At 44.3% G+C, this 24,782-nt stretch overlaps 1 protein-coding gene across 2 annotated transcripts; it reads left to right on the top strand.

Moving 5' to 3' along the window:
* The first annotated feature begins 5,743 nt into the window (after positions 1-5,743).
* TAGLN3 (transgelin 3) lies at positions 5,744-19,071 on the top strand. 2 transcript variants are annotated; one of them, XM_069472592.1, is made up of 5 exons: positions 5,744-5,931; positions 6,067-6,422; positions 7,585-7,759; positions 17,105-17,207; positions 18,610-19,071. In XM_069472592.1, exons 2-5 carry the CDS (start codon positions 6,243-6,245, stop codon positions 18,749-18,751), a joined length of 600 nt encoding a protein of 199 aa, XP_069328693.1. In that variant the 5' UTR covers positions 5,744-5,931; positions 6,067-6,242; the 3' UTR covers positions 18,752-19,071. The 2 variants fall into 2 exon arrangements, with proteins under 2 accessions (XP_069328693.1, XP_069328694.1); XM_069472593.1 differs by having other exon boundaries at positions 6,241-6,422.
* Positions 19,072-24,782: the final 5,711 nt, after the last annotated feature.

Here is a 24,782-nt window from a genome sequence, read left to right on the forward strand (position 1 = left end):
CCTGGGCACTCAAAATCTAACAAGCTTCCCTGGTGGGCAACATTTCATGTGTGCCGTTAAAACTCGTTGCTGGGAGAATTAAGCCCATCCTGTGTGACTCCACTGGGAGAGAATTCTTGGAAGCTTGGCTTTAGTTTCCCCTAACTTTACCCCATGTGCCTTTTTCCTTTGCTGATTTTGCTTTGTATCTTTTCATTATAATAAATCATAGCCTACATGATGAGTTCTATGAGTCCTCCTAGCAAATCTTCAAACCTGGGGGTGGTCTTGGGGCCCCCTGATAAAGATACAAAACTGTTACTGTCCTATAGCAGCGGTCCCCAACCTTTTTGGCACTAGGGACCGGTTTCATTTTTTCCACGGATGGAGGCGGGGTGGTGGAGGGGTGTGGCAGGGCGTGTGGAACTCTGTGGCCTAGTCCCTAACGGGCTGCAGACCAGTAACAGTCCACAGCCCGGAAGTTGAGGGCTGCAGTCCTACAGCAATTACACTACAATCCTTGGGTTATTTTTTATACTAGGCAAAGATCACTTGGAAATCAAAAAGGTCATCTGTATGTGCCACAGTGCCTGGTGCTGCAATGGGTTGAGGGAGGGTGACACTGGCTATTCAAGGACCTATTTTGCCCACAGACATTAGTAGGCATGAGGCTTGTTAGGAAGATGAGGAATGGCCCCTGTCCATGAGAGTTATCTGAGGTTAAACATAATAAAATACAATAAATGTGATTAAAGATTCATAACATGTATATAGGGGTAATATAGTATGGTGGTTAAGGGCAGAGACTGGAGCTTGGATTTGAATCCTGGTTCACCATTTACTTGCTCTGTGACTTTGAACAATTTAATCTTCCTGACCCTCACTTTCCTCATCTGTAAAATGACAAAAACCTAGATAATAAAGTGTAAGAATTAAATAAACACAACATGGGCCGGGCGCGGTGGCTCATGCCTGTAATCCTAGCACTCTGGGAGGCCGAGGCGGGTGGATCGCTCGAGGTCAGGAGTTCGAGACCAGCCTGAGCAAGAGTGAGACCCCATCTCTACTAAAAATAGAAAGAAATTATATGGACAACTAAAATATATATATACAAAAAATTAGCCGGGCATGGTGGCGCATGCCTGTAGTCCCAGCTACTCGGGAGGCTGAGGCAGTAGGATCGCTTAAGCCCAGGAATTTGAGGTTGCTGTGAGCTAGACTGATGTCACAGCACTCACTCTAGCCCGGGCAACAGAGTGAGACTCTGTCTCAAAAAAAAAAATAAATAAATAAATAAACACAACACATTTAGAACGATGACAGGAGGTAGTACCGTTTTGCTTTTTTTAAAGTTATGGACAGAGCATTGTCGAGTGAGAGATTGATGGGCACAACCCATGGTGGAATAGCAAGGACAGTGGAGGCAAGGAAGTGGGTAGGGCCTCTAAAGCCAAAGTGGATTTGACCTTGACCTCAAGATTCCAAATAGGAACGTTTTATGATGGTATTTCAAATGTTCAACTGTTAAAAAAATATCAGTAATAAAAATAAAGACAGGAAAAGCTGTTTTAAAATTTAATGTAGCCTTCCAAAGATTAACTCACAAATTCCAATGAGTTTGAATCCATGAGATTTAATGTGTTCTAGTGCACTGTTAATTACTTTCGTGTTTTTTTCTATTTTTCCTGAAACCACTCCATGCCATGTATTCAGTGACATGGAAAATGCCTGAACAGCCAGCAGCCCCTGAGTGCCTCATCCTCTGGAACTCCTGCATTATTTTAAAAGTGACGTGACCCCTCTAACAATCTCAGCATGTACAACAGAAAGGGATAAGGCAAATGGCAACGGAAAGGAAGACTGAGTGAGGCCACATAATGTATTTTGCTTTTGCTACATCTGTTGAAATCTGAGGCATTTACAGACACAAATCTAGACAGTATACCATTCTTGGAGCAGCCAATAGAAAGGTCTGTGTGGATGAGGGGAAGAAAAGAGCTCTGGGAAAAACTGAGCTTTATAAAGCATGAGGATAAAGATCTGAGAAAACATTACTCGCCACATAACTATTCCCAGGACAGACCTCAAAGTGAATATATCAAATATTCATTAAATTTGGAACACTTAAAAAAAAATCTAAAGAACCTATTTTCTGGAGGACAGGAGGTGGTGGGTGGTATTTAAACATACCTTTTTAAGATCCCCTTTAAATACAGATCTCAAGGAACTTCTTAGTTTAGAAACAATTGTGTAGTATGTGTGACTTGGTTTGATGAAAAAATGTGATGCTTTGGTATATTTAGAGAATATACTAGAAAAATGCAGGTGATTTTTTAAAGCAAATGTGGTTTGGGGGGGAAATATCCTTTCCTATTTTGTATTCCTCTTTTGCTGAGCTTTCAGGTTTTTGCTGATAGACAAACTTCCTTCTACTGGAAAAGCAGCTCAACATTTCAGTTTCTCTCTGAAGCCTTTCCCGACTCATACCCATCTCTTTTTCCAGGAAGTTTGTTGCTGGGTCCTCTGTCTCTCTCATGAACAGCAGCACTCTGTCCATGCCTTTTTGATAGAACTTACTGCTTTGAAATTCTCAGGTGATAGGCAAGCTTCCCTCTCCAAAGGACCAGCGAGGTCATGAGCTTTGTTTTGACATGGTTTATCCTGAGACATCTCCGACGTACTACATCAACTCCTTTCTTGGTTTCACCTCTTTGCCCATCTCATAATGATAATATTCCCTTGAGTTCTGGCCTTGGCAGTCTTCTCAGGCTATTCACTTACTCATCTCAAGCAACATCACCCATGCTCATAGTTGTAACTACCACCTCCATGCAGACGATTCAAGTACATTCCTACAGTCTGGATTTCTCTTTTGAGCTCCAGACACATAAAACCAACTACCCAATAAACTGGGATGTGTCATTGGCCTCCCAAATGCAGTGAATTCAAATCTTTTTATGTTTTCCCCTTTATGTACCTTCCCACCTATGAGTCCTCTTACAATAAATGCTGCCATCATTACTTCTATTACACAAGCCAAACTTGTGAGTCATTCTGACTGTCTCCTTTTCCTTCACCCAATTCAGACTGATAGTCCTCTTTCCCTAGAGAAAGCTCAAACACATTTGCATGATATATAAGTCCATGCAAGACTGGCAAATATTTAATAGCTGCCTTTTGGGGGCTAGGGAGAGGCCATGATTTGTAGCATTTGCCAATATTCATGACATAAATTCTCCTGTCATGGCTGGCTTCGAACTACCACCATGACATCTCTGAATATGAAGCTGGGAAGACATGCCCAGTAGCACACCATTACATAGTCTTTATACCATACAGAGATTGTAAAAACAAATATCCTCAAGAACATGGGTAATAATAAAATGTAGCAAAATAAATTAGGAAGTGCATCATCTTGAGTATTTAACCTTTGTAATATAATTTATTTAAAAGTAAGTTAAGGCCAGGTGCGGTGGCTCACGCCTGTAATCCTAGCACTCTGAGGGGCCGAGGCGGGTGGATCCTTTGAGCTCAGGAGTTCGAAACCAGCCTGAGCAAGAGCAAGACCCCATCTCTACTAAAAAATACAAAGAAATTAACTGGACAACTAAAAATATGCAGAAAAATTAGCTGGGCATGCTGGCACATGCCTGTAGTCCCAGCTACTTAGGAGGCTGAGGCAGAAGGATTGCTCGAGCCCAAGAGTTTGAGGTTGCTGTGAGCTAGGCTGACGCCATGGCACTCTAGCCAGGGTGGGTGACAGAGCGGGACTCTGCTTCAAAAAAAAAAAAAAAAAGACTTAAAGTCTAAAGTCATCTCATTTATAAACCTTTCCCCTAATTCCCTAACCTCTTCCTCTAGGTATAATTGTACTAATCTGAGTACTTAGTGCATAATTTTGGCATGACATCTGTCTGGCATTTATTGTTTACAAGTTTAACTTAGCTACTAAACCAAGTTGCCATTTCTCATTCATTTTTGTATCTCAGATACAAATATAGGCCCTTAAAAAAAGTTGTTCAAAAAATTAACTATAATTTAATACTAGCAAGCACTCAGTAAATGCAGGGTTGAGTCCATTTCCACTGTCTCTCTGCACCCCCTGCCACTTCCCAGGAGATCCAGTGTTTTTTCTCTAAAGACTTCTTCTGGATTTCTGGACACTTCTAACCTATGCCTTGCTGTGGCTTCTCTTTGTCACTGTATCCTCTCTAAGATGTATAGGCTGAAATCATTCACTTAAAGCACAACAGCTACTCTGTTACAACAGGAGGGAATCCTTGAGTACAAAAGATGTTTAAAACACAGCCTTAAAAAAAAAAAAAAAGGAAGGTAAATGTACATCTTTAAATTTGTTTCTAGCTTTATATTTCAAACGAACATCTTCATCAGAGCAATCCCAGACACAGACACAGTGACACTGTTTGGGCTTCAGTTCCCTTGGTCTCAGGTGAAACTAAACTTATTGCTGTCACCCAAGATGCAACTAGAGATTTCCATAATTCTGCTGTCAATTTTCTGCTCAAAAGTCTTCCCCTGAGCTCTGAGTCTCTGAAGACATTTCCACTGTCTTCAGAGCTTCTTCAACTGACAATTCCAGGCAGCATCAAGACCTGCATTAGTCAGCCTTTCCACTTGACTCTTTCTAAACCTGCTGCTCTGCTAAAAGCTCCTGGTTCTCTCTTTCACAGAGTTCTCTCCCCCAGGCCTTCAACTACTGACCACTAAGTCTTTTCTCAAGCAAACCACCCACATATCTCCTAATTTTCATTAGCCCAGGCCCCAGCCAGCAGGAGATTTTTTTTCTCAAAACATGTATTATTTGAGAAGTCATTTCCTACATAGCTTCTAATCAATTTCCCACGGGGACAAAAATCACCATCCCATGTACTAGAATTGCTTTATCTAATGTGCTTGAGTCAATTTATCGATCTGTTCTAGAGGCAAGAGTTATATTTTACTCCTCTCTGGTCCAGTATCTGTCACAGTTAAGCATTCAATAAATATTTGTTGAATGAAGAAACTAACCAAAGAACAAGTAATTGGGTGTTTTTCTTACGAAAAGTACCCAGAGATTTACACAACACCAGTGAGACTCAGTCTTAACCCCCAAGTGGCTGATACTGTAAGGGTACAAAAAATTAGAAAACTTTCAGGCCAACTTAGACATGGTGATTTCTCCTGAGGTCTTGTTTGCTCCTGCCAAATATTCCATTACTACTGACAGTATGTCAGTTGTGCCTTCCTGGTCCTTAATTGAAATACACACATGAAGTCTTTACACTCTATCAAAATCTTTCACTCCAAGAGTTCTTAGTACACTGAGTTTTGTTTACTTTATAAAACTTGCTCTTAGTGTCTTTTGGTTAAAAACAGCATTAGAAAGGTATATCCCTAGAATAAGTCAAATTGAGGCACAGTAGTTTCCCATCAGGATAGAAGTTTCTGGACGAAGCTGGGCTGGCAGCTGAACAAGTAAATGACTGCGGCTCTCAATCGTACTGGTGCAGGGGAAAGTGGTTTGGCTACTCCTGACAGATGGACAGTTGGCAGAACAGACCCCTCCCCCCTTGATCCCCTTGGGCAGCTGTGTGCTGCCCTTGTCTACAAGGGGTGTCTCCCCAGAGGAGGGAAAGAATTGTGCCGCTGAGAAAGCAGCTCCCGGCGGGAGGGAGGCAGGGGGTTGACTGACAGGAGAGGGCTGGCTTTTTGGAGGGCTCCTCGCAACGGCCCTGGTTTGACCCTCCCCAGCCATGAGAAAATCAAATCCCTGTGCCATTCTTCTAGGCACACTGTAGCAGCAGCAGCTGAACGTCAGGGCAGCCTTCCTCCCTGCCTGTTAATTACCTGCTCTTTCCAATCTCTTGGTCCCTGCCCTTGGAAAGTGCTACTGGGCTGGGAGGAAACGACCACCACCCATCCTCCGTGCTGCCTGGGGGTTCGGGCTGGATTGTGAGTCAGTCTACATCATCTCATCTCATTGAAAGGCGGCACCGAGAAGCGGGGTTCCAGCCCCCGGCCCGGCCCGGCCCGGGCTTTATTCTGGAGTCATTGGTGCGTGGCTGCGCGTTCCTTTCCCGTTTGTAGGTGAAACCCCATTGGCTTCATTGGCTCCTGGATTTAAACCACGCCCGGCTTTCTGCCCGCTTTGCTGCTGCCGGGCCAGGCCGCCCAGCCACATCACAGCCCCGCGTGCAGGGAGCCCGGGGCTGCTGCCGCCGCTATTGTGTGGATGCCGCGCGCGTCCTCTCTTCTTTCCAGAGATGGCTAACAGGGGCCCGAGCTACGGCTTAAGCCGGGAGGTGCAGGAGAAGATCGAGCAGAAGTATGATGCGGACCTGGAGAACAAGCTGGTGGACTGGATCGTCCTGCAGTGCGCCGAGGACATAGAGCACCCGCCCCCCGGCAGGGCCCATTTTCAGAAATGGTTAATGGACGGGACGGTAAGGCCGGCAGCGCTCTGGGTTGCTGGGGTGGTGGGCAGGGACACCCCCAGGGCCCTTTCTTTTAACGTGAGGCTGTGTGAGAGGAGCTGCTGTTGCCAAGCTCTGTGTCTCACCGGGAGGGGATGGGAATGCCTTTATTTCTTCTGGGTTGGAAGATTTGGGCTCCCCGCACAATTCCCCAGCTAGCTTAGAGGATTCTCCAGCCATCACAGCTTCCTTTTGAGCTGTCCGCAAATTCTAGGCCCTTTTGCTTTTTCCAGTGAGAAGAGAGATAAGTATTTCCTTGTGATGTCCCCAGCCGCCTTGGTGCTGCAGCTCTTCTGGGGCCATTTCTTTCCCCAGGGGAATGGGTTGGTTGCACAGTAAAACAAAGGAAGGCGGAGGGGGGGCTGGCCACCTTCCCATTCTTCCTGGAGATGCACCCTGGAGATGCTCAATGTCTGTTTGTTGAGTGGATGTGTTCTCATGAAACTGAAGGGAGTCCTTATTTGATAAGTGCTTTTCGGGCTAGATGCTCGTGTGTTGGAGGGTTTGAGGACCACAGACAGGCTCTGCTGATTCAAACAAGCCTATCTTTGCCCGCAGCCTGTGATTTACTGTTACATAACTGCCATCCCACGCTGTGCTGGGTTGCCCAGGACTTGGGTTATAGGTGTCTGGGAAGAGGGTACCCAGCTCACTTCTTTTACACACCATTAACACGTATGGGATGAATTATTGAAGCCTGATCTCCTTTTGATAGAAAAAATAATATTAGGCTCCATCATCTAAGCTACCCCCCACCCCCAACCACCACCACTCCCAGGAGCCACTAACTCATTCCTCCGTTGCAAGCCTGGAATCCTGTCCTCATCACCTTGCGTCATTCCCTAGCTGTAAACATTCTTTCCCTCACCCAGAAAAAGGAAGGGAGGAACGAGGAGGGAATGGGGTTTCTGGACTGCAGGACTCTCTGTGCCTAGGAGCAGCCCTGGGACTGGGGTTGTCTGGGTCTTTGGGGTTCAGTTTGAGAACCTGGCCACACAGCCCTGAGCCCATGCCTTCCTGGGGCCCATGACCTGCTCCTGCCCAAACCCCGCAGGGGGACAGGATTCACTTCTCATTTTTGTGACCTGTAAATACAAAGGGAATATTGATTCTGTCCCTCCTCCCCCTACAGGTCCTGTGCAAACTGATAAACAGTTTATACCCACCAGGACAAGAGCCCATTCCTAAGATCTCAGAGTCAAAGATGGCTTTTAAGCAGATGGAACAAATCTCCCAGTTCCTAAAAGCTGCGGAGATCTACGGCGTCAGGACCACTGACATTTTTCAGACGGTGGATCTCTGGGAAGGTAAACAGCCCTCCTGCCTTTAGGATCGTTCTCCTTCTCCCTCCCCTTTGCCCCATCTCTTTGTGAAAACCGCTCCCAGTGTTCTTCCCTGTGCCCTGTGTGTCGGGCTTCTCTGCTGTCATCCTGGGGGCACTGTTAGCCTCCCCATTTGCGATGTTCTGTTAACATATTCTCTTCTAAGGGAACACACACCCTGAGGACACAGCAGGGACCTCAGCAAAGTAAAATGTAAACAGACGCCTCGACTGAGAGGAGCTAAAATGGTTACATGGATGCCCTTTATTCCTGTTACCCCTCCGATAACAAATCATAGCTACCGGAGGAGAAGGGAGGCAGGGGGTGAGAGTGCTTCTGACTCAACCGCAGCACGGCTTATAGGGAGAGCCGCCTGGTGCCATGTTGTCAGTCAATGGGAGAAATAAATAGCTCTTCAACCTTTTGTTACACAACTGTCTGGGAGCTTGGGTACTATACCTTCCAGATATGTATTCAGCTCAGAGAGCGTGACAAATGATTTCTTTTTTTCACATTTGTGAATTGACTTGGTGAGGAAATCTTACAAAGGCATAAAAATCAAATTGCATTTCTGGACATATTTAATAATCACCATTACTGGGGAAAAATGATGTGAATGGAGACACAGTTAGAGGATTGGGGACGTATGGTCACAGTGTCCCCTTTAGTGAAAATGTGCTTCCCCACCATGCACCTGTTTTCCTTCTCGACTAGGCCTGCCTGAGGCACCGAGAGATGGACTAGTCCAAGCAGGACTGCCAGATTGACTCTCCTCTCACGTGATCACTGTCACTGGCTGTCCTCAGTGGCCCAACCAATAAGATCCTCATGGCAGTGACCCAAATGGCTCTGCTGACAATGAGAATTGGGTAACTTTCTTCTGATCCAGAGACATGGTATTCTAAGGGGTATCCAGCTGATGGTTGAAATAGATTTCTAGTACCATTCTGATACTTATTATACTACAGTATATGAAGAAACAATTACCTCCTTAATCCTCACAATTGCCTCCTTAATCCTCTGTGTCATGCAAAGAGCTGACATTTCATGTTTTAAATGAGTAGTTAAAATCCCAAGATGTCAACAAGTGAGTTTACCTTGTGGTTTGCCATTACTTAGAAACTTAAATACCCAAAGCTTCAGGCCAGGCCATTGAACTTCACGGACACTTGCCTCCAAATTCCCATGTAGTGTCACAGGTGAGACTTGATCTCTGCTTCCTAGAACAAAACTCTGATGATTTTCTCCAGCTAATGATGAATAGCGTTTATTGACGTTTTCCTATACACTAGGCATTGTACAAGTGCTTTACTCATAATGCCAATCAATTCTCCTAACAGTCCTATGAGGTAAGTGTTTTTAATTTTTCCATTTCACAGATGATGGAACTGAAGCTTGCCCATGGTTACTTGCGTCCATGAGATAACTAGCACTTAGCAGAGCCAGGACTCAAACCTGGGCTCTGTGATGCCAAACAAGAGGGCCTTAACTAGTCTGCCAGTCCAGTCTTTGGCCAGGAGGCTTAGATTTCTTCACCTATGCGATGAGTGTGCCGTTGAGTCATAATGGTGACTAGCTGATGAGGATGAAGGGAGGAGGAGGAGCATGGAGGGCTGTGTGGAACAGAGGACCAGGGAGTCAGTGTGAATGGAAGGGACTCTGGTGAGGCCCCTCAAGTGCAGGAAGTAGATAGGAGGAGGAGGAGGAGGAGGAGGAAGCTGGGAGGTTTGTGGGAGCTGGGGATCCCGTGGGAACTTTCCTGTCTTTTTGCTACTGAGGATGTTTTACTTGTCTTTCCTTCTTTTCACAAAGACCACAGAGGTGAACTTCACTCCTCGGAGGTGCTCACAGCAAGTGGGGGGAGTGTAGGAAGCAATGGTCCCTGATGGACAGAGAAGGTGGAGGTCTACACCACCTGCCCCAGCCCTGTGTATCAGGAACCTCCTAAGGAAGAGGGAGGAGAGGAGGGATGAGTGTGACTGCAGTAGCCTGAGATGGGGCAGTGGACAGACAGGTCAGCTCCAGGGCAGGATGATGCTCCTGGAAAAGAGGAACAAGATAGACACTGAGAGTCCCACCCCAGGGCAGAAGGATGGGGCTTTAAAGAAAACAAGCAAGAAGACCCACTCCTAGGGTGTGTGACTGACAGGTAGCAGGAAGAACTCTATGTAGGTCATGCAGTAGGTACGGATGGATGAGCAGAGCTGTCAACAGGGAAGCAGATGCTTAGGAGCTTCCAAATGGCCCCTAAAGGATCCAGGCCCTGGTGGCCCCTTCTGTGGAATGGTAGCTGAGGACTGAGATCCAGTGGAGCAGGAGCTGGAAGAGTGGGTTGCTCTGAGCGGTGAAGCAGGGATGGGGAGGGACAGGATGGTTTGACTGAGCAAACAAGGCTGGGTCCTTCCTGCAGGAGCTGGTTGTCGCTGGTGTTTTGGGATGAGTAAGCTGGAATCAAAGGGATGCTGCAGGGCAGGGTTGGCATTTGTTTGTGTGTCTGTGTGCATGCGAGGGTGTACGTGTCTGTGCACACAGCTATGGGACTAACCATTTGCTTAGCTTAGTCGCATATTCTCCCTCCTATTCTCCACGCTGACTGTGGTGTCAGTGCTGTCCCCATGTATCAGCTTACTCACATTAACTCCGATTTCCTGTGGTTGTGGTGGCTGTGGCTGCTGGCTCCAGCCCTCCTTACCGAGGAGCTTTTCTTTCTCCTCTGTAGGTATTTTAGGTCCAGCAGCTCTCAGTCCCCGTCTCCCGCTCAGCATCTCCTCCCAAGTGGGGCTCTGCTTGCTCCCTGCTGCCTTTATGCTGCAGACCAGCAAAGCTGCAGGAGCCCAGACATGCCAGTGCCTCTTCATTTGGGCTTCAATTATTTCTATAGGTTGGGGCTTCAGATGTACCCACTATTCTTAAACCCCTTTTAGTTGAAATATTTGGAATGGACTTGGGGGCAAATAGAACACAGGATTCAGGGCTTTAAAAAGGAACCCAAAGCTGAACGGTCAAGAAAACAACCCAATCATGGGGACATTATAGACAAAGCCACTGAAGTTCCCCCTAGGGGGTGACTGGGGTGACTAGTTCCTTTCAGTGATGGAGAAGAAGTAAGAGGAATGGAGAGGGCCTGGGGAGGTCTTTCTCGTGGATGAGAGAAGGTGAATGGCCTGGCATGATACTTTTAGATTTGCCATGGGTGCCCTGGAACAAGCAGGGCTGGGCCATCTCAGCTATCTATGACTCAGAGGGGAGTACACTATAGGCAAGACTTCAGCAAGTGGGGAGGGGAGAAGAGGAGGAGCAAGAAAGGGAGAGTTATGTGAAAGAGAGAACACATGAGAGCAAGTGAGTGCACTGGTCTAGCATCTGGACAGAAAGGCTGTAATGCAAGCTTCTCCTGGAGGGTATCATAGCAGAGTACAGACTCCTGAGTCAGAAATTCAACTCTCTGGTTCAAACCTGTGCTGCACCACTTCCCAATTACCTTCTCTAAGCCTCAATTTTCTCAGCTATAAAATGGGGATAATAGCACCTATTTCACTGGGTTGATATGGAGAGTAAATGAGATAATTGATTAGAGGTGTTTAGCATAGTACCTGACAATAATAGAATAAAATAAATGTTGGCAATGTAGAACTTATTATTGTCATTGGCTTGTCGTTTCTAAGACTAACAGAAAATGAGAGTGGAAGGAGCAAGGCTGGGAAGGTACACAGTCTGTCTTGGAACAAATGGACTTAGTGTCCACACACAGGAGCTGACAGTGTTGCCTAGATGACCTGTGCCCTCCCTACCAGCTGTGGAGTCTTCAACTCACTGGCTATTCTCTAATATGAAGGGGCCAGCTTTAGGGGCCACTTTTTTGACTTTCTTCAACTTTGTGGTCATTACCCTCATCATGTCTTTCCCTGTAATATATTGCTTTGCCAATTCCAGACCTAGAAGACTCTGGTACAGTGGAAAGAACATGAGTTTTGGAGTCAGGTAGATAGCTCAAAACCTTTATTTAGCTACATACTAGCTGTGTGGGCTTGTTTAAGCTGCTTAACTTCTCAGAACCTTAGTTCCCTTCTTGGGGAACAGTTCTAATGCCTCCCTTGGGGGAGTCTGGTAAGGATTAAATGTGTAAAAGAGCTAGCACAGTGCCTGGCTTCTGGACACCTAACAAATGTTGCCTTCTTTTCCCCTACTAATAGCTCATCAGCAACTGACCTTTCTGGATCATTTGTATAAACCACTTGGCAAATATTAAACATGCAGAATTCTAGAATGTCAGAGCAGGCAAGACTCAAAGATCAATGAATCTGATTACTCTTCTCAGTAATCCTATTAATGAGGATCCTGGGCACATGGTTTCTCCGTGCCTGTTCCCTTCTCCTGGTTACTGGCAGTTAGAGAGATGCAGTTTACATTGGGGGTGGGATGCCTGGAGGTCCAAATGTATTCCCTGGGGAGGCGTCACTATGTGTGTCATTCCTCAACAGCAAGAGCAAAGAAACATTTCACCCAATTTGAGAGCTATTATGGGATATCGTAAGGTGCCTGTAGTGACTTGAGACATCCCAATTACCTGCTGCTTGAAGCCTCCTTTTCTATCGGAACAGACTTCACTACATTTACTCCAAGTGGCTGCTGACAATTGTATTCAGTGGGTTTTCCCTTTAGCAGTGGCTTTCAAGTTCCTGCATGCATCAGAATCGCCTGGTAGACTTGTTAAAACACAGAATGCTGAGCCCCAATCACAGAGTTTCTGAGGTGTTAAATCTGAAGTGACGCCCGAAAATTTGTATTTCTTATCAATTAGCAGGCCATGCTGCTTCTGCTGGTTTCGGAATCCCACTTTGAGAATCACTGCCTTACAGAGTTTTATTTTGTTTTGTTTTTATTCAAGACAAAAAAGCAAGCAACAAAAATTCATAAAACCCACAGAGGAAACCCATCCTACCCTCCGAAATTTCTTCCTTGTTAGGTGAGACAGAGAAAGCTACCATGCCACCAGCTCCTTTTCTTTTTTCAAGACTGTTTTTTTCAGGAAGTTTCAGGGTCATAGCAAAATTGAGAGGAAGGTACAGAGATTTCCCTTATGCCCTCTGCTCCCAACACTTGCATAGCCTCCCCCATTATCAACATGCCCTACCAGAGGGATATGTATGTTGCAATTGATGAACCTACTTTGACACATCATCTCCCAAAATCCATCGTTTACGTTACAGTTCACTCATTGTACATTCTATGAATTTGAACAAATGTACAACGACATGTGTCCATTATTGTAGTATCATACAGAGTAGTTTCACTGCTCCAAAAATCCTCTGTGCTCTGCCTATTCATCCTTCCTCACTCTCAACCCCTGGCAACCACTGATCTTTTACTCTCTCTATGGTTTCGCCTTTTCCAGAATGTCACAAAGTTGGAATCATACAGTGTGTATGATTTTTAGAACCCACCAGCTCTTTTTAAAACTTCAAGTCTAATACTAGCTTCCTCCCATGATCGAGAGTTAGAAGAGTCCCGGTAGCCCTACTGCAATTCTGAGCAGTTAGTGTAAATTGAGCTGTGTCACTTTCCTTCTTATGGTCAAAGGTCCATCCCTAAATCACCACCAGGACTCAGTCTCATTTCTGCTATCCCTGCATCCAGAAAATTCCCAACACCTAGTCAGTGCTTCTTTTAGAACCATTTTTCTTTTCCATTTTCTTGGAAGAATGGCTTGGAGCAGTGTTTTTCAAGCTGACCTGAAGAGCCCCAAGTGGCTTTCAGGCAGCAAAGCGATTCCAAGCTGCTGGGCCTCTGGGCTGACTCCCAACTTGGATCAGAGCCCTTCTAATTTTTGGTTTAACTTTCTGACTCTGTGGAAGATATCTCCGAAGGAAGTAGTTACTGATTAACAAACAAATATTATTTAGTACTTACCACATGCCAGACATTGGAATGTTTTTAAAAATTGAAAACCAAAGCTTTAGAGTAGTGGCTGCTGTCTGTCCGGCTACGTCAGGATCATCTCAGGAGACTGCCCAGAATCTGAATCGTTAAGATTCTCAGGTGATCTTGATGATGGGTTTAGTTTGGAAGTCACCAGGTGAAACCCGTGTTTCTCAAACTTGTCTGATGGTATAAATCACCTGATATAAATTATTAAAAACACGGACTCCCAGGACTTGCTGAATCAGTCTGTGAGGAGAATGCCCTCCAAACTCACATTCTTAAAGAGGTGTCCTGCACTCAACCCCCATGGATAATCCAAGAAGCCTGGGAAGCCCTGCTCTGGAGCAGGCTGTGTATGGCCATTTTTTGTACTTGCACAATTTTGTAGGCTTCATCACTAGGCAGATGTTACACTCGGCTGTGATACAAGCAGTTTAGCTGTTGTTGTATGATTCCTGGTTCATTTCACAGAGCTTCCTTAACCCCACTGCTCCTTTATGCATTTAAACTTTGAGTCCCAGTTACAGGAATGAGCTTCCACGAGTGGCCCCTGTTCCTGCCACATGCCCCTTCCACCTGACAGTGCTTGATCTGGGCTTCTGAACTGGCAACGCAAGAGACAGGAGGGTGGGAAAAGGCCCTCTGCCCGCATGGTCACCCCAAGAGTACTAGCGTTCTTCACAAGGAAGCTCTATTAGGAAACATACCAGCCATGACAAGAGAACAAGCTAGACAAGAACTGGTTACATAAGGCAGATATCTGGTCACAACATTATTTAGAGTCTTGACAGTAATTAACTTGGTCAGCACACTGATGGGGAGGCCCCAACTCTGCTTTTCTTTGCTTTAATCTTATTCGGATGAAGATACAGAAAAATTATTCCAGACAAAACACTCAAAGACGTATGACCATTTGGAGTTGGTGCCCTTGATCCCACTGGGACCCAAACCTGTGCCCCGGGTTTACCGCCCCAGTGCATTCCCTCTGGCCTGGCACTGAAGCAGCCACTCCGACTCCTTCCAGCCAGCCCCGAGGAACACGCCTCCCCTCCCAGCCTGCAGTGTGGCTCCTTGGAGACGGCAGCGTGGCGTAGTGGACTATTTGTGAGCGCTGCATCCTGACTGGCCTGAGCTAGAGCTGGGCTTTGGTTTCTTTGTTAGTTGACTCTGGAAATGTTAATTAACGTCCTTGAATTAGTTTTTCCATCCATACATGGGGAGGAATGATCCCAGTTTCATGGGGTAAAGTGAATACATGTAATAAAGTGTCTAGCCCATAATTATATTACATCTCTTGCTTTGGGACCTTTCTTAAGGAAAACATTTCCAATTTGTTCCTGTCAAATAAAGCTCCTAGTGGCTTCTGCCTCAACCATGCGATCACATCCTTTTCCACTCTCCTGGATGACGGTGGGGTTATATTGATAGGTCTAGGTCCCTGGACATCTTACCCTTGCCTGCAACTTAGTTCTCTCTGTCCTTTCTGGGTTCCTGTGGCAATATATACATTAGCTAGCTGCTTGGGAAGCAGGCTGGTTCTATGGTTTAACAAAGCTTGCTCCTTCACCTCGTGCTCCTGGGTAGTATCTGTGGCTGAGCCGCCAGGTGTCAGGCTCCACATTTCCCCGGGTCCTGGACATATCAGACCAGCTCTTCCCAACCACCGGAAACAGACGTCCTCTGCGCTCTTTGTACAGAGCAGAGATGAGTGATATACCCTAACCTTTGCCTTCCTGTGCATAATCATTGTTCTCGGCTCTCTTTACAGGCTCGCTGCTTCAGAGAAAACCTTCTCCCTATCTCTTCCCAGAATGAGTCTTCAGGGTATCATCACTACACTTCCATTTTTTAAAAAAATATCCTGTTAAACAGTGGCAATTACAGAAATGCTTTCATCTGTGGGAGAGAGGAGTCATTCTAACAAACATCTCTGTGTTTCCTCTCCGTCTCAGTATTCCTTGTGCCCTCCCCTTCCATCTGCTGCCCAAAGACTCCATTCTTCACCAGCCCAGCTGTTCCTTGAGTCTGGGCATTCTCCACTGAGAGCATTTCATCCCTGTATCCACCAACCAACCCCGCAGGGTCTCAGATCCAGGCGATCACCGCTCTGCGGTTAATGTAGGAGGTGGGGGCAGAGGAGAGGGGTGAGGGAAGGAGGATCTGCTCGCCCTCTCTCTCCTTTCTTTGAATAAATGGATACCCTGAACTGGACTTCCTCTGAGGGCCTTAATTGTCTGCTTTATTACAGTTCATACTCCATTCTCACTTTCCATCTGCCTTTCCCCTGTAATTCTGTATTCCCCAGTGACTGAGCCACAGCAGCCAGGCCAGAGAAATGCAGATGGTTCACCAGGTCCAGAGAGAGCCTTTAATATTTGCCCTTAACTTTCACAGACCCCGTCAAGCTGAATGCTGCCTTCCTTTTTAACCCTGTGGCTTGTCGCGTTTGTACTCCACACTGATGCCTTGGATCTGGTTCTAAATTGCAGGCTACCCACACAGTAGCATCTTTCTCAGTCCAGGACATGACAGTCAACTGGAAGGAGGAAAGGAGACAGGATGGGAGGGGTGGGCTGACTTGCAGGGCCCACTTGTCCTCCCTGTGGGTTAAGGGTCACTGGGCTTCTCAGGTAACGATGCCCCCCATCCCGCTGTGCAGGGGCCACACCGTGCATCTCTCTCCTTTGCCCTCCTCGCTCTCACGCACAAGCCAGTTAATTTATTGTCTCCATTTAGCTCCTTTCAAGCAGCACAAAATAAGGGGCCTGTCACTTGTGTCACATTGAGTGCTTTCTGTGTCGATGTGCTGTTCTTCATTTGCCAGGCCTCTGGCCAAAGAGCCAAGTGAATATGCAATTTGATGCACATGGATGATTTTAGACCCTTTTAACCCAGATAAAGTGAAAAAGAGAAGCCACCTGGGGTTTGACACAGAATTATTCCATCCTACCAACTTCTCTCCGGTTTCCTTTTCTCTTTCCAGTCCTCAGGACATTCCTTTCCTGCAGACCCCCAGGCCAGGAAATCCACATGACCTTCCTTTATCACAGGATTGTAGAACCCACCAAGGCAAAGTCCTCTACTCAGGGCAGGGACCTGTCTATACCTGAGCTGCCAAGTGTTTGGAATGTTTTATTCATACAGCAACTCTGAATGGATTAGAAACTGGGTATCTCTAGTATGTAGCATATAGAGAATAATTAACCAGGTTATCTTTTATTCCTTTCAGAGAAGTTTGGGGATGTTGTCTTAGGGCCGCTTAGCCAGGTGTTTGATAGCACCTCCCCCTCGGATGTGGCCCCCCCGCAGCCTTCCATCAGAACTTCCCTCCTGGGTGTCCAGCTGTCTTCTCCCAGAACTGCTTGGCTCTGGCATGCACTTGGCTTCAACCTCTTTGTTGGCTTCCAGGGAAGGACATGGCAGCTGTGCAGAGGACCCTGATGGCTCTAGGCAGTGTTGCAGTCACCAAGGATGATGGTTGCTACCGGGGAGAGCCATCCTGGTTTCACAGGTAAAAGTCCCTTCCCTTCCTCCTGCACCACAGGATGATCTTAACCAGAGGGATGGTTTGAAACCTTGGAGCTCCACAGAGGCTATTTACATACAGAGTCTCTCCTGGCCTCACAACTGAGTTCCCCAAAACAAAGAAAGACTGATGCTACTATTTAGGTCAACATCCCTCCCAGGGCAGAAATGGTTGGGCCTTTCCTACTGGATACCTGGATCCTCCAGCTCTGCCCACGTTCCATTTCTCCTAAGGCTCAGTAGGACTGGATGGCCTTTCTGGGAGGTGGCTTGATATCTGAACTTGGTTTTATCATGACCCAAGCACAGCTCTGAGTCTTCTCTCCTCCCTGCCTCCCTCCCTTCCTTCCTTCCTTCTCTCCCTCTCCTCCTTCCTTCCTTCCTTTCTTTTCTTCTTTCTTTTTCTGTTTGCCCTTAATGTAGGTAAATATGTCCTGTTTGCCTGGCACAGTGCTGGTTAATACCCATTTTCCCAGTGTATTTATTAATAACACCCTCTTTCAATCTCAAAAATATCCTGGTCTGGATGATAAATTATATGGTTATCTCAGTAAAGAGCTTTTTCCTAAAGCGATTTTTTTTTTTAATGAGGTACGAGGGGGAAGCAGGAAGCTTAAACTAGATATCTTAGTGGTAGATGAAGAGAAAAGAACACTTTATAACAGATAATTAATTATTCATTTCCCTGATCCCCTTTTTCTTCTCCTTAACTGTTATAAAAAGGTATCAGCTTGGGTCATTTTAAACTTGATCTGAAAACCTCCTAGATATTGGCCAGGTGAAACCTGGTTTTAGTCCCAGCATTATTAGCAACCTACCATGTTCTATATGGTTGCAAAACCAAAATTATTTTCTATCTGTTTTTTTACCAAAGTTTGGTGGCCTCTAATCTAGAGTAGGCAATTTTCCCTCATTAACTCCTAGATCCCTCAGCTCTAAAATGGAACATTAATTCTTGGCCCTATACAGGGAAGGGTGGAATGGGATTAATAACATGCTTTGTAAGAAGAGCTGATTTTATTTTTCACAAGGGCTTGGGGTAACCGTGAGAGAAAGCACGATAAGAAGCAAACTGAGATGGCCTAAAGTGGTGGCGGAAGAGGGAGAGTCGGGAGGGGGAGAAAGAAGGAAAGCTGAGAGTGAGTTCCCCAGAGAGGTAGTCATTGGCATGTTCTCTTTGCTGGAAATTCTGGAAAACATCTCGGTTGCTGAGAGATGAAGAGCTCATGCATCATGGTAGGGCCATGGCTCAGGGTAGGGTAGGGACGGCTGTTCTATTTGGTGATTGCCCCCTACCTCCCACCCCAGTAGAGCCTGTCTAACGGCATATCTCGAGAAGGGTTGGAAAACTGTCATAGTGACATCATTCCATCTCACTCCCCATCCAGGAAAGCCCAGCAGAATCGGAGAGGATTTTCTGAGGAGCAGCTTCGCCAGGGACAGAGCGTGATAGGCCTGCAGATGGGTAGCAACAAGGGCGCCTCCCAGGCAGGCATGACCGGGTATGGGACGCCCAGGCAGATCATGTAAGACACCGCATCCCTCCCCTGCAAGAGAGGACAAGTGTTCCACACCATGATCTCTATGAAAAAGAAATAGTTAGTCACCTCTGACCTCTTTCTCAAAGCCTCCTGTCCCTGGTTTTTGCAAGTGCTGCATTTCTGCTGAGAATCCACGTTGCCTACGCTGCCACCTTCTGTTCATTTAGAACTATGCAAAGACTCCGCTTTCCTCTTCTGAGCTCCTTCTGCCCTAAAGTCTCCGTTTGTTGATTATTTATTTATTTATTTGCCAAAAATCTCCCTCCTTAACTTATAGAATGCACCTAATAAACAAATTAGTCTTGTGTCGTAAAGTGTAAAGTTCATTCTTTGTCTTAGGGACATTGCAGGCCAGGCTGGTTTTTCTCTCTCATTCGAAGGCCAGCAGGATGAAATTAAGCTTCAACTGTAGCTGTAGAAATACAGGTTAACTATGAAGAAGCTCTTGCAAGATTATAATGCTTACCTTGACATTGCAATAGAAGGTTTAGGAATAATTTTGCCCTCTCTGAGAGCCTAAAGATATGAGTTCAAGAACAAGGTCATTGAGCCCCAAATATTTTTTTGAGTATGTATTTTGTGCTTATTATGCTAGACATGTAGAGGGCATAGGAATGAGCAAAAGAAAGCACCAGTTCTTGAGGAGCTCTTGTATAGGTGCTCAGAAGTAGCTGATGTGTGGACAAATGGGTGTAGGGATGGTTTTGTTGAACGGTTGGGTGGATAGATGGTTGAATGAATGCGTAGTTTTCACTGCTTTGCATATTTCTCCTAGAAGCCAGACCCTGGGTCTGATGCTGACATTTATACAGTTTTTTCATTAGCCAAGGGTCATAGGCAATGAAGCACGTTCTCCTAAAGTCACATAAAGTGTCCAAACCCCTAAAACTCTTGAATATTGCCTGAGATTGAGGTCTGCCTGAGATAGGTAGGTTTTTAAGATTTCTTTTCATGGATAGAAACATTGATAGGGCAAATAAGCCTGAGAACTATCAATTCATCTTATTCTTTCCTACCAGTAGAATTAAGGAAAAAAAGTGATACATCTAGTAAGAAAAGAAGTAAAATCTTTTATTCATACAATGAATCATTAATTAACAAGAAAAGGTAAAATAAATGAAACTATATTAAAGGAGGGCAAATTCTGAATAGCCATTATTCAGAATTTAGAATAGAATAGACAACCGTGTGTCTCCTCACTAATATACCCACTGCGCCATTAAAACCACTGGCTGCGGGGCCAATTGAGTGGGATTCTTCTGGGGCTCTGGTGCCCAATTTTTCTCTATGGGATGTTAATGTGCTGTAAATTGGGGAAATGGGAATTTTCATGTCAAAACAACTCTGTCAACATGTGCACCCAACAAACGAAAGATAATTGCATATTTTTAAACATTACTCCTTTCTTCCATATATGATTAAGTCAAAATTGCCTTGTGTTCCTATAAGCCATGGTGACATAATCCATAATAGATGGGTCTCTGATGCAATGCTCCTTGGAAAGCACATGATGATTCCAGATGTTGGTTTGTACCCATTTTATTATCTTGCTACTGCTTTATTAATAACACAGACCTTAGTAATGTTTAACATACTTAATTTATTGACTATCACTCTAGCGTCGAAGTATTTGTGCAATCGACCAGCATGATAATTTCCCCTTTTTTTAAATTTCAAAATAGACATTTTCTCTTGATAAAACTTTATAAAATAGTCAAATAATTCAGGGAATGTGAATAACCCACTTTAAATCCATGCTCCAGGATTAACACTCTCCACAATTAGTGCATTTTATTCTGGCATATTAAAATGCACATGTAATCAGCATAACATGTTTAGGATATCTTCATCTTTATGATCCGTTGGTGGTAAACTAGTTCCTCTCAGCTACAATCTATCCACCATTAAAGCTTCATAGAAGAAGGGAGGGTAAACATCCTCTCAGGAAATAGAAAGATATGATTCATGGGTGTATCCCAACAAGACCAGAAGAGGAATCTGCTCCTTTCTGCAAGAAAGTTCTACATGGAAATGACCGAATGAATAATTTTGCACTGAAAATCCATCGAATAGATATATCATCTTTCACTGAACTAATCCTTTATTGTTGGATTTTAGAATGTTTTCAAATTTCATTGTTAAAATGAATGCTATAAGGAACATCCTTATAGATATATCTTTGCAATAATTACCTTAGGATAACTTCCTAGATGCTAAATAACCATTTTTTATTAATATTGTCAAATAACCATCCTCACTACTTATGAATTGACAGCCTCACAGCCTTACTGCAACATATATGTGGCCATTTCTCTAAACTCACATTAGCATTATCATTTTTTTTAAATGTGAATATTTTGAAAGACACCATCTGCTTATTAGGATGTTAGTGGGACTTGGTGCCCTTCCTGGGCAGCTGCAAAGGGGCTTTATGATGGCTGGGTATTTTGCCATAAATCCTAGCATTTTTCATTTCTGCCACAGAGCACATTAAATCTGTGAGCAATTCATGCTTATTAATAATGATGAAATAGACAGGGTTGCTAACAACAGAAGGGTTAGCTGGTAAAAATTAGTGAAAAATATGGCACCAGAATAGAAATTATTATTTCCAGAATTCAACTTGAATGTCTTAGGTAAAAGGGCTAAAGCAAAACATGGTTAATTGATTTGTCACTGGGGAAAATCAAAGATCTGATATGGCTGTGAGCCTATAATATATTCTCAAAATAAATATGTCGACTTTTATATCCCTGAGCTGAGAAGACAAGCTATTTTGAAGGACAAGGATAAATCTCACTATGGTTCAAATGAGTGTAGCACAAATACTGTCCTACTGACCTTTATTTTATTGAAACAGATATTGAACGGCCTTCTGTAGGGTAAAGTTAAAGATCCATATGGTCCCACATTCTTGGATCAATAATTATTTGGGAAAACATCACATCAGTCTTATGATGGGATGAGCTCAGCTCATACAGATTGCAAAATGAAAAATGAAAAACTCTGCTTGAGAAGAAATTCCATTACAAAACAAACTAAAAAGAAAAATAAGGGCCTATATCTATTTCACTCAAGAGATATTGTCCTAGTCCATTTGTACTACCCTAACAAAATACCATGGACTGGGTATCCTATAAATAATAAAAATTTATTTCTCACAGTTCTGGAGGCTGAGAAGTCCAAGATCAAGGAAGCAGCAGATTTGGGGTCTGGTAAAGGCTTACTCTCTCTTTCCAAGATCTCACCTTGTTGCTGCCTCCTCCAGAGGCAATGAAGTGAACACGGTGTCCTCACATGGCAGAAGAAATGGAAACCTTAGGCAGCTCCCTGCAGCCCCTTTTGTAAGAGCGTTAATTCCATTCACAAGGATACAGCCCTTCCCAAATCACTTCCCAAAGGCCCTGCCTCTTAATACCAGCACCTTGGGGTTTAAGTTCCCACATATGAATTTTGGAGGACCACATATATTCAAACCACAACACATATTTACTTAGCACATACTAAGTGTCAGGGACTCTATATAATCCATCTCCTTTAATGCTTATACCCACCCTGCAAGGTGAATATTTATACAGTTTTCCAGATAAGGAAAGTGTGGGTTAGAGAGGTTAAGGGATTGTCCAGGGTCCCACAGCTAGTAAGAGGGAGAATTGGGATTTGAACTCTGAACATTATGATCCCAAAGTCTGATAAATTCCGCTTTGCAATACCACCTTCTACATCCTAGACATAGTGCCAGGCTCTGGGGGATACACAAGTGATTAGCACTTAATTTCTCCCCAGTAGGAACACACAGTGAAGAGCTCATCTATTTGTAATTCAGGAAAGCACAGATATGTGCAGTTCTCTGGACTCAGCTCAAAAGATGTATTTAATTCTTTCCTGAGTTCAGAGCACCCTTGTGTATACAAACAATATTCAAAGTAGCTTGTTTTACATTTGCAAGTTTAACATATAATTCTTGATCAGAATTATTCTCGCAAAGCTATGCAGATGTTATGTAAATATCTTTTTCTTTGGAATGTTTTAATTAGTGCCAGAATTAGGGTAAGACAAGTGAGGCATTCTCTTTGAACACAAAATATGATTTTGAGAAGCAAACAATCTGTAATATCCCCCTCTGTAGTAAAAGGAATAAGGATGGTAAAACTACGTCTTTGACAACGTTGTATTCATTACTGCATAGCAATTCATAGACGTTGCTAATTAATATTTAATTAAAACACCAGCCAAGTTTACTGAGCACCTGCTCTGTGTCAGGCATCATGCTACCCTCAGGGTATCGTAAGGAACAGTCTCCTTCGGCTGATGTAGTTGATCATAAAAAGAGTCGGGAAGCAAAACCCCCAACTATGCAGTCATGCCTCACGATTTTGGATTACTGTGCAAAACAGTGGCTCTCATAGTCTGATACCAGCCCTATGGACAGATTCCATCCTCCACTGGTTTGCTAAAACACTAAGGCATTTTATCAGTGAGTCTGAAGCGTCTGTATCTTTGAGCAGAGAATTTGGCAGCTTGGCTAACTGTGGGCGGGCGCTATCAAGGACTTCTAGTGAAATTTAACTTCTGAAAGAAGTGCAAAAATACCATTTAAGACAAAACTCTTTCTGGTCCATTGGAGGAAATTGATGCACTGAATGACCACTTGGCAGAGACAGCCACTCATATGCCCTTTGTGCTTGAAGAGGCAGTCAGAGGATGCTGGCACACACCCTCAGGAAGGCAGAGGCACTTAGCCTGCTGGCGAAGCTGTAAAATTCCACTGGAGGATCCTGCACCCTGTTGCTAGGCCCAGGCGTTTAACCAATCGTATTTCAGAATTCTCAAATGAGATCAGTAACAGTGTGACAGCCAGGAGACCCTCTGGCAAATAAACACCTATCTCAGATACCCTGAGGTTTTAGGTAAGCCTAGTCAAATAGACATGCCCGTGGAAATGAATAAAAAATAATTTAGTAGCTAATGTTACACAAACCACATATAGACATTGTATATATTGGCTGGAACAAAACTGAGCCTATGGCTGCGAATTGAAAAAAAAACATACGAACTGTTCCAGCACCATATAACTTCTCATTGGAGTAGGAAATGTTGAAAAGCCAAAACTATTTTTAATAGAAAAGGCCTAATTCAATTCTGAAGTAATTCTATTTGGTGGAGAGGGGGTAGGATTTCTGTTTTACCACATCACTACTATTTTTATTTGGATTTTAGCTGTGCTCCTAAGCACCTGAGCTTTTGATAGAAATTATCAGACCATATGCTCAGGCATTTCTCATTTGCCATTATCAAATTATATCAAGGCCACTGGTGTCTTTACTTGGGGATGGGCACACAATGAAATAATATTATTTCACATTCCATAATACGCACATAGTCTAGGAAGAGTTGGTATGACAAGGTGTTAAACACCAGAGAAGCCGGGAACTTTAAACACTGTGTCTGAGATGACTTTGGTGGAGAAGCTAACTCTGCCGGGCAGTGCAGGACTTGACTCTTGACTGCTAAGAAATGAGATGCTCTCCAGGCCAATTTAAACCATGGAATACACATTTTAGATTATTTAATCATTCCTATCCCTTTGTTTTTTCCTCTGCTCATTTTTCTTCCTCATTTTTTCCTCTATACCTCTTGGTGCCAAGTTCATTTTGATTCATTTGTTTTATTTCATCCTTTCTATCATAATTGTTCTCATTTTTCCATCATTCTCTCATTTTCCCAATCTTATCCTGTCATTCTGATGAATCTAATTTTTAAAGTTTTTTTTAAAAATATATCTCTTTGTAATCTAGTGGCCTTTGTATAATTTCCAAAGTCAATATTTTTTAGCACAGCAGATCCATTCCTTCACCAAACATAAATCAGCTTCAGCGCCTGCCGTGAGCCAGATGCTGTGCTAGCTCAGTGCGACGACAGCTCTCTGTGAGAGTGCCATTTTCCAACTTGGCCAGTCTGGGCCTCCTAGGTTTGTCTGGTGAGGTATGTGAAGTAGAATGGGTCCTGGACTAGCTCAC

The sequence above is a fragment of the Eulemur rufifrons genome, chromosome 7 (genome assembly GCF_041146395.1).
Source record: "Eulemur rufifrons isolate Redbay chromosome 7, OSU_ERuf_1, whole genome shotgun sequence".
NCBI lineage: Eukaryota > Metazoa > Chordata > Mammalia > Primates > Lemuridae > Eulemur > Eulemur rufifrons.

Excerpts from the sequence above, each read along its gene's own strand:
- TAGLN3 (XM_069472592.1), top strand. The coding sequence starts at position 6,243 with ATGGCTAACAGGGGCCCGAGCTACGGCTTAAGCCGGGAGGTGCAGGAG. Across the intron at positions 6,423-7,584 it reads AATGGTTAATGGACGGGACG|GTCCTGTGCAAACTGATAAA; the intron begins GTAAGGCCGGCA and ends CTCCCCCTACAG. Across the intron at positions 17,208-18,609 it reads GAGCCATCCTGGTTTCACAG|GAAAGCCCAGCAGAATCGGA; the intron begins GTAAAAGTCCCT and ends CTCCCCATCCAG.